Consider the following 13,879-nt stretch of genomic DNA (forward strand, 5'->3'; position numbering starts at 1 on the left):
TATTTAAATGTTTAAAACTTCAGGGAAATTAAAAATTAAAATACTCCAAAGTGTTTAAACAGTAAATTTTGCTAATTATTAAAGTAATATTTGAAATTGAACAGTGTAGTAAGTTTAGTATATGGGGCATTCTTTCTGAATCCGGCCACCCCCCTGCACACTTTATTTTTAAAGATAAAATGTTGTAAGTATAGTCAAAATTTGCGTAAGAAAGTCTAGTTTTTGATTCCTTCTGGCGAATTTTATTTCCATTTAGGGGTTGGGCAGTATGTCCAAAAAATCGCCCAAACTACCCTAAAAATATGGCCAATTGAGTGAATAACAAAGAAAAATAAAGTAATCTTTCTTGTAACAGAGAAAAACATTTTATTTATGAAGCTTTAACACTGTACCCTCAAAATAATAAAAACCACCCCTAAAAATCACCCCCTAAACATAGGTTTTAAAAAGTTCCAATTTTTCTTTAAAAAATTAGTTAAAAAAAATAAATAACATTTATGAGGTTCGTAATTTAATCAGAATACATTTTAATGAAATTTACCCCCATAAAAATAATTACCGATAAAGAAAAATCATCCCCTGTACATTATTTGGTCAATTTGGTAAATTATTTTCATTACTTCTTTTAATTTATATTTCATTAAAAAAAATTAATTTTCAACCAAATTAAATTTAATATTTTAATTTTTAAATTTTTAATTTAATTTATTCTCATGAACATAAACATAACATTTTTTTAAAGATTGTATAAGTCATGGAATTTTCTCACAATATATATTATGTTTAAACTAAAATTAATTTTAATAAAAATAACCCCTAAAAATCATCCCCTAATCATAATTTTCATAAATTTCCAATTATTCTTAAATAAATTGTGTACAAAAAATTTAAATACGGTCTCTGAGGTCCAGAATTTGTTCTGAATATATTTTAAGGGGGGAACCTCCTTTATTGCGTCAAAAAAATCGACTTTCTTGAAATAATTTTAATTGATTCTACAACTTTTCAAGAATATACCCATCAAATTTTAAGTCGATTTCTGTATTATTAAAGAAGTTACAAAATTTTTAATTATTTTTTTTCCATGCGTCATCTGGTGAAATGTTTACCAGAGTCCAGAATTTTTTCTGTTTTAGCATTCAATCTGCCTTCTTCTTTCATTCAGAGTACTACTGTCAGTATAATTTGTAATTTCTATGTGGCAACCCTTCTTTCATTTGTTTAACATTCGAGTCACTTTATTTAAAAAAACTTCAAACGCATTTTTCTCGAAACACCATTTTTTAATTTTGTGAACACGATTGAGAACGCCCTTTTGAACCAATCGGGCTTTATGATACATCATTTTGAAGATAATTAAATAATCTTCAATATGACATTTAGTGTTTCTAGAAAAAAAAAATTTTTCATATTTTTTTGGAATTTTAAAGTCAATTTTTATGCACGAAAAATCACTTTTATCTTAAAAGTGGGTAAAAAAAATTAATTCTCGAAATTTTTTTAAAAAAATCGAAATGTCATATAGAAGGTATTATCCTAAAGTTTAAAAAAAAGGTTGGTTTCTTTGTTTTAGAAAAAATTCAGAGCGCTAGAATGTTCACAGATAAAATGAGGTGCCATGGACGCGATGTATATTTCCATACCACCCCTATCTATCTAAATGTCGTTTTCCATTGAAATGCGTTAGTTCTTAGTGATTCCACATGGAACTAAACCAGCAGGTGGCGCCACATCTGTGGTGTCCGCAATTTGTACATAAACTCATTAAAATGATTATAAAAATGCAAATAATTATTTTTTTTAAATTTTGGGACAGTTTCATTTGACATTAGCATAATCTACATTTTTTTTACAATTAATGGGATAGTTATTTAATTAAAGTATTATTTGAAAAATATTAATAAATCGACAAATAGTTGAATAAAATTTTATTTTGTATTTTTCATGTTAAATTTAATTTTGTTATAAATTTGAAATGTAATAAAGAATATTAAATTAATAAATTATTAATAATAATTAATAATAATAATAGTTAATATTAATAAATTATTAATAATAATTAATTATGAGACTTCAAAGCCAGAAAAAACTCGAAAAAGTGAGGTTATGTTAAGTAAAAAAATCAAGTTTTCAAAACATTTTTTGTTCCACTGTTGGTTAATGACAAAATTATATTATAAATATATAAGTAATTAAAATGAATTGTTTAATCATTTTTTAGCTTATTTTTATTTTTACATGTAAAGTGGAATTCCTTCGAAGCAGATGTGCATTCGTGTAATTAATTTTTATTTTTGAGACCGAAAATTAATTATATTAATTTTATAATTTAGAATAATTTACTATATATTTGTATGTTTGTGTTAAAACTAAATTTTTGTTGATTCCTTCGTTTATGTTGTAATGTCGCTTATTTATATAACAATGTGGTGAGGGATTTCCTCTAAACGTGTGTAATGGTGTAATTATTTCTAAGGTGTGTGACGGAGGGTTAATAATAATTAACATTAATAAATTAATTCTTTTCATATTAAAATTTTTTAAATTCAACAGTTTTAAATTAAATTATTAAACAAATTATAAAGGTGAAAGGATAAGATTAATAAAATATGACAGATTTTTTGGCAAATTTTGTAACCCGAGTTACAATTAGGAACAATACATTTGTTTCCTTTATTTCGGCCCATATTGTCATATCGTATCTATCAACAACTATTCTTACTTTATTCTCGATTTAATTAAATTAATTTAATCTATATTTAAGACATTTAAGAAATTCAACTGTCAAAACTGTTAATAAACATAGCAGACAACCGCGAAAAACATTGTAACCTCGGACACCACAGATGTGGCGCCATCTGCTGTTTTAGTTTCACGTGGAATCACTAAGAGCTAACAGAAATCTATGCACATCTACAGGGGTGTTCCATACTAAAAATGTTTTGTTTTTCTCCAAAAATTTTTTTAGACTCTCAAGACATGTATTAAAGTACCCTATAAATTACAAAACGTTTGAAGTTATTTTACCCGAGAAAAAAGATCCCAAAAATGACGCATTTTTCGATCGTCTAAAGGAGGTTCCCCCCTTAATCAAATTTACCCCCATAAAAATAATTACAAATGAACAAAAATCATCCCCTGTACATTATTTGGTCAATTTGGTAATAATTCTCATAAACATAGACATAACTTTTTTTTATAGATTCTACAAGTTATGGGATTTTCTCACAATATAGGGTAAGTGATACAGTCTACGGCCACTTAAGGACAGACCGGAACATTTTATTTTTTTTCCAAAAAATGGTCAACTTTTCGAATTTTTAACTATTTGTTATGAGTTCGTGGAACTTTTGCGATAAAAATTTGCTAATTTTCTTTAACGAATGATCATTATGCAACGAAATAAAACAATAATTTCACAAAAAGTAGAAAACATCTATAGTCGGCCATTGATACAATAGTCGGACACAACAGATACAGTAGTCGGCCACCATAAATATTAATAAATATTAGCTAATCTACGAAGTTTTTTATTTAATTTGATATTAGAACGTAAAATCTAGAGTCTTTTTGATGAAAATAAATATTATTTTTTTTTTTATTAATATTAGTTTTAGTTTAAACATAATATATTGTGAGAAAATTTCATAACTTATAGAATGTATAAAAAAATGTTATGTTTATGTTCATGAGAATAATTACAAAATTGACCAAATAATGTACAGGGGATGATTTTTGTTTATTGGTTATTATTTTTATGGGGGTAAGCTTGATTAAAATATATTCTGATTAAGTCACGAGCCTCATAAATGTTATTTATTTTTTTAACCAATTTTTTAAAGTATAATTGGAACTTTTTTAAACCTATGTTTAGGGGGTGATTTTTCGGGGTGGTTTTTATGATTTTGAGGGTAAAGTGTTAAAACTACATAAATAAAATGTTTTTCTCTGTTACAAGAAAGATTTTATTTTTCTTTGTTATTCACTCAATTGGCCATATTTTTAGGGTAGTTTGGGCGATTTTTTGGACATACTGCCCAACCCCTAAATGAAAATAAAATTCGCCAGACGGCATCAAAAACTTGACTTTCTTACGCAAATTTTGAGTATACTTACAACATTTTATCTTCAAAAATAAAGTGTGCAGGGGGGTGGCCGGATTCAGAAAGAATGCCCCATATATAATATAATTGTATATAAATTCCATGAAGGAGTATAAGGAGAAGTATGTATATGGGTGATTCTCCTGAAAGGGACCACTTCACGTGTCTCCAACATGAGGTTCATTATTTAAATTAATTTTTCATTAATATTTTATCAAGTTTAAATTTAAAAAAAAATTTATTTATAATCTACGAAGATTTATCTATCTTTATATAATCTTCTATTGCTTATATTTAAAGTTCTTCCTATTTAAAAAACATATTTAATTTTGTCATCGAATTTTGGTTAAACAGAATGTATATTTTATAAATATATTTTAACGTATATAAATAATTTCAACATATTTATGATATATATCAAATTAAAGTTCAGAACATAACGATTATTTTTTACTTACATTTGTTTAAAATAAGATAAAAAAAGTTATTGAAATTATTAATTAAAATAGTATTATCAATGAGAGTAAAAATTAAATTCATCTCCGAAGCCTCGTTTTCTATATAACAACATCATATTTTTTAACGTTTTAAACATAATATGTAATCTATGTGAAAATATTTGATGTTAAAAACTAAAAATATTGTTAAAAAAATTGTAATATTTTTAAAATTAAAAAAAATGAGAATTTTTTCATTAAATTATGAATTCATCTCCGAAGCCTTTTTTTATATTTGATATGCGTTTTCTTTTGTTTTTGATTTTTAATCATTGTTTTGAAATATTTAACCCTCAAATTAAATTATTAATTTAATAAAAATAAAATATAAAAGCAAAAAGTGCAATAAATTGAAACATAACAATTTATTATTTAAAAAAAAATATTCCTACCGAGTTTTTTTTACAAAATAATTAATTTAAAAGTTATAATTAATTATACTTAACCTCTAGAACACATGATAATAAAATGTTCTTGGAGGTCTTATTTCTGAAAATTAATTTTGCGCAGCTTATATTTTTATCTTTAAATATTTTCTAAATTTAATTATGAAAAAAAAGTAACAAAAAAAGAATAATTTGATTTTTTGGAAATTCAACCAAAAAAGGGTCCCTTTCAGGAGAATCACCCATATGTTTCCCTATTGACTGTACTTGACTGCGTAAAATCGCCATGCACGAAAATTGGCATACCGGAAATTTGTTCACTGATATTAGCGCCCCTACAGGAGAAAATATATACCCTCCATGCTGTCCATGATAAAAGTTTTGTTTACGTAGTTTTTTGGTTATGTACCAAGTTGATAATAACAATAAAATAATAGTTATATGAATTGTTTTATAAAAAATTGCATGTCTAGTTATAAAGCAAATAAAAATGCTTCTGAAAAAAGTGTTTTTTCAAAGCACCGAGAATGATAAGTTTATTTAATATACTACTAGAACAAATTCTTGCGCGCTACGCGCGCCTGTTCAAATAAAATATATACATAATTATAGGAAATTCAATTTTTTTATTATTTACTAACTCTTTTTTAAATGTTTCAATGAATTTTTCTTTAAATCCTAAAACAGAATGATCAATACTATTTTTTAAAATAAATATAAATATACTTTAAACAAAATTTTATTTTTATAACTAATTTACTTTTCTATTATGATCCGATTCTCATAAATTAAAAAAAGAAAATATTGAAAGCTTTATTTAATTAGTTTGCGACTTTTATTATTTTATGATTATTCGATATCTTTTAACTTGGAAAATAAAATAACTAAAATTTTTTCCTTTCTATTTTCAATAAACGTATAAAATTCTGCAAAAAATGACTCCTTAACAACAAAAAATATTAATTTTTTAATAAGATATTCTAGAAAGACCCCTTTTTCAGTGATGTGACTAATTTTTTTATGTCTTCCGAAAAAATGAATGTCTTTCAACATTTCTTCAGAATATGGAAACTATTACAGTTGACAGGGGGGGGGGGGTAAAAAATCTACAAAAATTGCGTAACATCATTTCTGAACGCTCCCAATTCAGAATTATTTATTTATCCAATTCAACCAATATTCTTTCATTGAAAGAACTTTAAAAATATTAACCATAAATAAATCTACAAGTAGCTACAAAAGGATAGAAAAAAGGGAATCACTGATTCAAATATATGTATTTTTCTAATGAAATAGTTAATGGTAACTAATTATTAGTTTATCTCTGTCAAATTTTAAATTCACGGCTGGTAGACACCCTTTCCAATATATTAGTAGAAAATAAAAACCATCGAAGACGAGTATGATGGCTAGTATGTAATATTATGCAACTTTTAATTCTAGTTTGGATGTTGTATCTATGGTAATAAAGTTTTTATTGTAATTTTAATTTTTAAATTACGTTTCTTAAAACATTTCGATGGACTTTTAAAAAATATTACAACCCTATTAAGTGAACGGGTAATAAAAATGTATGTATTTTTATGTATTTATTTATGTATTTATGTATTTATTTTTATGTATTTGTACATAAAAAGAAAAAAATACTGAAAACGTATATAATGTTAATTTTTGGAAATTGAACTAAATTTAAAGTATATTTTAGTTTTTTGAAAAAATTGTGTTGGGGGTAAGAAAGCCAGAAATAAACATCCATTGAATATTATGTGAAATTTATTTGTTTTCTACTTAAACCAAACTTCTTATTTTACAAAATTTCTCGTATTTATTTAAAAAAATTAATTAAATTCGACGAAAAAATAGTTTAAAGTGCACAAAAAAATAAGCAACGAATAAACGGTTCGAACGAAATATGGTATCTATAGTAAAACTTATAGAGGACTTTTAAAAAAGGGACGAAAAATTGACAGTATAAATCAAAAACAGGTGAACTTCACATAAAATTCAATTTTCTTTATTAAAAACTCTGTAAAAATTATTAGAATATTTTATAGATATGATTATTTGTCATTTAAATATAGGAAAACTAAAAATACCAAAATTAATAACATATTTTGCTAAAATGGCGGGGTGTCTTTTTCACCTCATCAGATGGTACAAAAAAGACACTTTCAGTGCTGTCGGAAGCCTTTTATAACTTTATCTTTTAAAAATAATTTAATTTTTGAGATACATGAAATAATTTCAATTAAATTTTACAAAATTTTGACTATTCAAAAACAATTGAGCTCCCAAATCAAAAGACTCGATTTGCGCGCGAACGCACACGCTAATACTAATAGTAAAATTGTGGTATTTTGTTGTAATGTTTGGAAGAAAAGTCGAAAAAGTCTCAATTTTTGGAAAATAGATCGAATAAATCAGAATTTTTCCAATTTCCCTGCTAAAAAATTTTTTTACGACATTTACTTGACTAAACTGACAAAAATTTTGTTTTAATGTGTCGTGAAAATTTTATCATTTATCACCTGAAAATCATGAAATTTTATAAGGAGAAATTTGTAGAAACCCTAAAAATGCTTCAAAGATGAAATTATTTTACTCTTTAGCACAAAAATACTTAACAATTTTTAGAGGAAATTTTACCAATTCTGAAGTAAATGTTACTAATTTTTACAAAAATTGTCTGCGAATATAATATAATGCATGGATTTTTAAAACAAAAATAAATGTTTAAACAAATTTAAAAAAAATTTATGTATAAATATCAATTGTGGAAATAGTAAACTTTACTATTTAAAAATCATTATTTTCGGAGTAAATTTCATAACATCTGAAGAAAATATTTAGTAAATATTTAGTAAAATAAACTATCAACGTATTAAAATTTATTTTGGAAATAGTAAAAATTTAATATTTGTTCTGTTAATTTGTGATATTTTTTATCAATTTTCATAGTCTGCAAATTTTCTAATTTTTTAATCAAATTTTTTGTTGGAACGTTTTAACTATTTTCAAAAGAAATATCTTTAAAAAATATTTGAAAAATTTCGATTCAGAAATAGTAAAATTTACTTCAAAAATAGTCAAATTTAAACTGGGAATATGTATTAATTCCAAATGACTTCTGTAAGGTTTTATTCTTTTCAAAATTTTATCATCTTTCCAAACATATACAGAAAAAAATTTCAGTTTTAATAAATTTTATGTTAAAAAATTTTTTGTTTCCTTTAAAAAGTGGTAGAACTCACAAATTTGCCCGGTACTGTATATATTTAACATTATAAATCCCGAAAAACATAAATATAGCAAACTAAACGTATTTAAAATTGAAGAATCAAATGTATTACCTGCCGCTACGCGCTATTGCAAGGGATAATACCAGTCAGGTAGCAGTGAGAGGCTCAAAAGCGCTCACTGCTCATTGACTGATATGGTCCTTTACGACTGTGCGTAGCGGCAGTTGATATATCCGGCCTCTCAATTATTCAAAAATTTCACTATAAACATAATTTTTTATATACATATCGCTTCTACTATCTCCTAAATATATTTTTACGGATTCAAATGAACGTACCCTCGACAATGCAACATACATCTGACCGTGATTAAATACATCTCTTCTTAAAACTATATATATTCTGTTAAATGTTTGTCCTTGAGACTTGTTAATAGTCATTGCGAAAGCCAATTTTATAGGAAACTGTCTTCTTTTAAAAGTGAACGGATATAAATTTTCACAATATAACAACTATATATATAATAATTATAATTATATATATAATAATTATATATATATATATATAATAATTATAATTATATATATAATAATTATATATATATATATAATATATACAACTCGAATACCCTGAGGTACAATTCGGCACTATGCACTTACTTTTTGACATACTTTATTTTTAAAAATATGTCAACACTTACTGTTATAATAGAAAAAAATTTCTATTATATTTAAAAATAAGTTACATCGTTTTTACCGAATAAATAAATGACAGCAAACAAATTTTAACTGTTGTGTTAAAACCGATGAAACAGAATATTCATAGGGGGGAACGACAGTGGCGCCACCACGAACTTCGAGTTTTCGTGGCATCACTAAGAGCTGAGAAAAATTGCAAGAGTCGGATAGGGGTGGTTCCAATAATGGAACGGAGTTCGCCAAGCATGGCCCATTATTGAACCAATCGTTTACTTCCCATTGGGGTGGAAGAGTTTTGAAACATGTAATAAGTGAATATTCACTTAAAATAAGTGAAATTTCACTTATTCAAATTTAGAGAGTATATCGGCTTGACTTTTGGATAGGACACAAAAATCATAGGTTAGAAAAAAAATAACCGATTTTCAGTTAAATTGAAATTAAGAATTTGACCTTGAATTTTAATGTCAAATTGAAAGAAAACTATTTTTTTCATCATTAACTTGTAGCTCAGTTACACAGAGAAGAAAAGCACAAATTCCGTACTGTGACAAACACCGGCCGTGTAAAATGCGTGTCAGTGCCCGTTCTTAATTTTATTCAGTTGGTGTCATTCATAGTTCAGATACTATGCTCAAGCAGCGCGGCGGCGGTACGAACTAATTAGTACAGGATCTGTTTCATAGCGACCGACAGATACTATACTTCTAAACAGTAGCATTTGAAGTACAACATCTGTACCTCAACACGGAGAGAAAAAAAAGAAAGCGGCTCTACCTGTCGGTAGAGCGGTTGCGTTAAATGCGAAACAGCCGTTTAACTTGAGGTTAAGCACGCTGCTTACTCTCGAGGGGAGAACGGTTCTCCTTTTTGGGGAAAGCGGGTACACTTTTTGGAAAGTAAGCGGCTCTATTTGTGTGGAGAAGAGAACCGATACTCCTCAAAAAGTATAACCGTTCGACGTTTGCGGCGCTACTGCTGCGCTTTATAAAGGGAAAACAGCGCTCTCTTGCCAAATCAAACGGCTCTCTTTTTTTTCTCTCCGTGAAGCCAAAGTCAAAATCCGTTTCACATTTTAGCACGACACCTATCACACAGTGGCACTGCTGCTGCGTTCAATTGGAGTACAGATGCTGAACTTTTCCATTTCAGAATCTGTGCTTTTTTTCTCTCAGTGTATATTTTAGAAGAAAAAGATGTTATTGAAAGTTGTAGTGCTTGAAAATAGCTTTCAAATGACGGGTCTCAAGTTAAAAAAGGTTAATTAGTTTAGTTGCAAATGAATTTAAACCATTAAAAAAGCACGTTTTAATTGTTTAATAACTTTGCATTTGTTAATAATTATCGAATTTCTTTATAACTTACTTAATTAATTTACTTCAAATTTCGTGATTTTTGGAAAATATTCGACAAAAAAATAAAAATCACTGCTTTCTACGCCTGCGATCCTCTTTGAATCTTTTTTAAATAGTGTCTAATATTAAAATAAACAATTATCAAAGGAAATAAATTACTACTTAGTCGAGGACTCATTAATTAAGTTGAAATTTCGAAATTTTTGGAAAATTTGTGACACAAAAAAATTCAAAATCACTGCTTTTCCCGACTTGGAATCACTTGAAATTTTTTTTAAATAGCGTCTAATATTAAAATAAACAATTATCAAAAGAAAAAAATGACTACCGAGGTGAGGAATTTCGTGACTTTTGGAAAATCCGTGAGAAAAAAATAACAACTTCTGTTTTCTCAACTTTTTTTTATTTTTAAAATAATAATGAACTTTTTAGTATAATGAACTTTTTAGAGAAAATTTTTTCGTTGGTAACTTCAGTTTCATAAAAAATGCCTAGGACCCGTATATCAGGAATTGATTAGGTTTCCTAGTTACGAGAGGAACATATCGTCACCTTAATCCGCAAACCTCGTAACTCCACTTTTGGTCGAAATTTAGTTTTTTGTATTTTCTGATTCTTTATAAATAAACAAATATATATTTCAAATGATAAAACTGTTATGCAATAAAAAACAGTCTAAAAACTTTGCCCAGCAAACTTCGTAACTCCACTGCGAAAAATTTTAAATGGCAAATCTCGTAACTCCATCTATGATTATTCAAGATGGCGGAAAACTGTCAAAATTGAACAAACAGGTGTCGGTCTCAAATCTTAGCAGCGTGTGTTTTTAGTTACTAAAAGTTTTTTAACGTCAGTTTGGATACAATGGTAAGTTTTTATCAGTTTTTTAAATATATTCAGTCAATAAAAAAATAGAAATAGGAAACTAAAAATAAGTAAAATAATTTTATTCAGCCATTTATCTTGAGAAATTTGATATATTGCGGATTGTTTACGTTTTCGAAATGTCAGTATAAGCTAAACTACTCGGTATGTGTTTTTATATTAAATCTCATTGTTTGTAGGTAAAAAGGCGAAAACAAAAATCAAAAAAGCGAAATGTGGTTGGAAGCAGCATTGATCAAGATGTATCAGAACAACCTCAAAAAAAAGTCTTTATTCGTGAAAATAGAATTATACAAAGAATTGATAATCATAGTCCACATATTCTTGACAAAGACAATAACAACAACATTGATGAAATCAGTACTGGTACGTTAAATCAAAATTTTATATCTTTAGAGATTTTATTCCTTGACATAACCTTAAAATTTCAAACAATTTTGAAAGATTAAACTTCGATAAAAAACGACGATACTTTTACAATTCAGCTATTTTTTTCTGAAGTTATACAGGTAGAAAGAAAACAAATTTTTATTCTTATATTTTTAAAATTACATTTTTAACAAAACTTATTAAACAAATATAAAAAATGTTTCAAATTTTTTTTTTTAAAACAAAACGTTTTTCAATTACAAATTTTAATTATAATTGTATTAATTGTACAAAATATATTTAAGTTCTAATTAAGGCATTATATATATTTTTTTTACTGGGATATATTTTTACTCATTATTTATAAAAAATGTTTTAGATGCAGTTTCAGTCAACACCAGTGGTGCTTCTGAGAAGAATTGTTGTATTCGAGCAGAATTTAGTCAGCCATCTATCAATTTCTTCAGATGCTAATTTTTTGATCAACGACAATAGTATAGAGAGAAAAAATGCCAGAAATACACAAAGAATTGATAATCATAATCCAGATATTCTTGACGAAGACAATAGCAACAACATTGATGAAATCAGTACTGGTACGTTAAATTAAAATTTTATATCTTTAGAGATTTTATTCCTTGACATAACCTTAAAATTTCAAACAATTTTGAAAGATTAAACTTCGATAAAAAACTATACTTTTCCGATTCATTCATTTTTTCTCAAGTTATACAGGTAGAAATAATAAATTTTTCGTTCTTATATTTTTAACATTACATTTTTAACAAAACTCAATAAACAAATATAAAAAACGTTTCAAAAATTTTTTTTTTAAACAAAACGTTTATTAATTACGAATTTAATTATAATTGTATCAATTGTACGAAATACAGTTAAGTTCAAATTAAGGCATTATATTAAAAAAGTTAGCTTGGAATATAATTATTGGAATATATTTTTACTCATTATTTACAAAAAAAATGTTTTAGATGCTGTTCCAGTCAATACCAGTGGTGCTTCTGATAAGAATTGTTATATTCGAGCAGAATTTAGTAACCCATCAACTTCTTCAGATGCTGATTTATTGATCAGTGACGATAGTATGGACAGAAAAATTGTCCCTTATTCTGATAGCTCCGATAGTGAAACAGATATTAAAAAAAGAAGAAAACGAAGGAAAAGGATTAGAAAAAAGAGTTCTGATTGGAAACAGGAAATAGATCAACGAAAAAGAGAATTTGGTTATCCATATAAAGGCAAAAGAATGGAAGAATTGTAAAACCTAGATGTAACTGCAAACTCAGTGAAAAAAATGGTAGACTGAAGTGTAATAAGATAGAGGATAAGGATCGACAAGATATTTTTAAGACGTTTTGGTCACTTAGTTGGGATGAAAAAAAAATATTTGTTAATAGTACAATGAAACAAAGTAAAATCTGTAGACCAGGGGACAGAAAAAATGAATCAAAATCAAGGCGTAATTTTACATATGAATTTTATCTACAACCAGGAGAAGAAAAAATTAGAGTTTGTAAAGAAATGTATGTAAATACTTTAGCTATAGGAGAGTGGACTATTCTAAATTGGAAAAATCAAGGACTGAACAATGTTGGAAATTACAAAAGTAGTAAGAAAGAAAAGCCTAAAACTTCTTCTGAAGAAGAAAATAGTGAGTTGAAACGCTTTATAGAATCTTTACCCTTAATGGAAAGTCATTATTGTAGGAAAAATACGTCAAAACTTTATCTTCAACCTGACTGGACATCAAAACAGGCTTTCTATAAATTTTACATATGTGTAATGTAATGGCTAATGCCTTGTTAAATGTAGCTATTTTAAACAATGTAGAAATAGAGCAAAAATATTTAGAAAAAGGACATACACAAATGGAGGTCAACAGTGTACATGCGTGCGTTGAAAGAAAAATGAAAAACAAGATCATTAACGTTCCTGCAGAATACATCAATATATGCGAAGAGGCTAGAATTCATCCTCGACCTTATAATGTTAAATATTTGTCGTATGATTATTTTTGTTCTTTTAAGAACTTGCTATTTTATAAATCTATCCGTCCTGGTAAAAAGTCTGGAGATCCAACCGTTACCGATTTAAGAGCAATACAGTACAATCCTAATGGGCAAATTTATTACAAGTTGAAATTTTCAGACTCGTGGTGTATTTTGTTACAAAAAAAAAATCAAGTTGTTAAACCTAGAGAATTAACTAGCTTGTCAAATCTCTACGAAGAAAGACTGAAAGTCACTAAAAGGAAGTATGATGACTTACAGAGCCTAAAAGACTCTCTTCCAAAAGACTTCCACAATTTTTATGACTGTATTCCTCATGA

General features: G+C 26.7%; 2 protein-coding genes across 2 annotated transcripts in view; both read left to right on the top strand.

The window, feature by feature from the left end:
- Nucleotides 1-13,879, top strand: part of LOC122508312 (metastasis-associated protein MTA3) — a 231,998-nt gene that overhangs the window by 11,450 nt on the left and 206,669 nt on the right. The gene's annotated exons all lie outside the window — the stretch shown is intronic.
- On the top strand, nucleotides 10,793-12,811 carry LOC122508314. Its single transcript, XM_043621590.1, has 3 exons — nucleotides 10,793-11,529; nucleotides 11,912-12,128; nucleotides 12,522-12,811. Exons 1-3 carry the CDS (start codon nucleotides 11,377-11,379, stop codon nucleotides 12,809-12,811), a joined length of 660 nt encoding a protein of 219 aa, XP_043477525.1. The 5' UTR covers nucleotides 10,793-11,376.

This window comes from Leptopilina heterotoma, unplaced genomic scaffold (assembly GCF_015476425.1).
Source record: "Leptopilina heterotoma isolate Lh14 unplaced genomic scaffold, ASM1547642v1 Lhet_530, whole genome shotgun sequence".
Lineage (NCBI taxonomy): Eukaryota > Metazoa > Arthropoda > Insecta > Hymenoptera > Figitidae > Leptopilina > Leptopilina heterotoma.

What these genes read in the sequence shown, in the direction of transcription:
- LOC122508314 (XM_043621590.1), top strand. Translation starts at nt 11,377, where the DNA reads ATGTGGTTGGAAGCAGCATTGATCAAGATGTATCAGAACAACCTCAAA. An exon ending in CATTGATGAAATCAGTACTG is followed by an intron (nt 11,530 to 11,911) that starts GTACGTTAAATC and finishes AAAATGTTTTAG; the next exon opens with ATGCAGTTTCAGTCAACACC. An exon ending in CATTGATGAAATCAGTACTG is followed by an intron (nt 12,129 to 12,521) that starts GTACGTTAAATT and finishes AAAATGTTTTAG; the next exon opens with ATGCTGTTCCAGTCAATACC.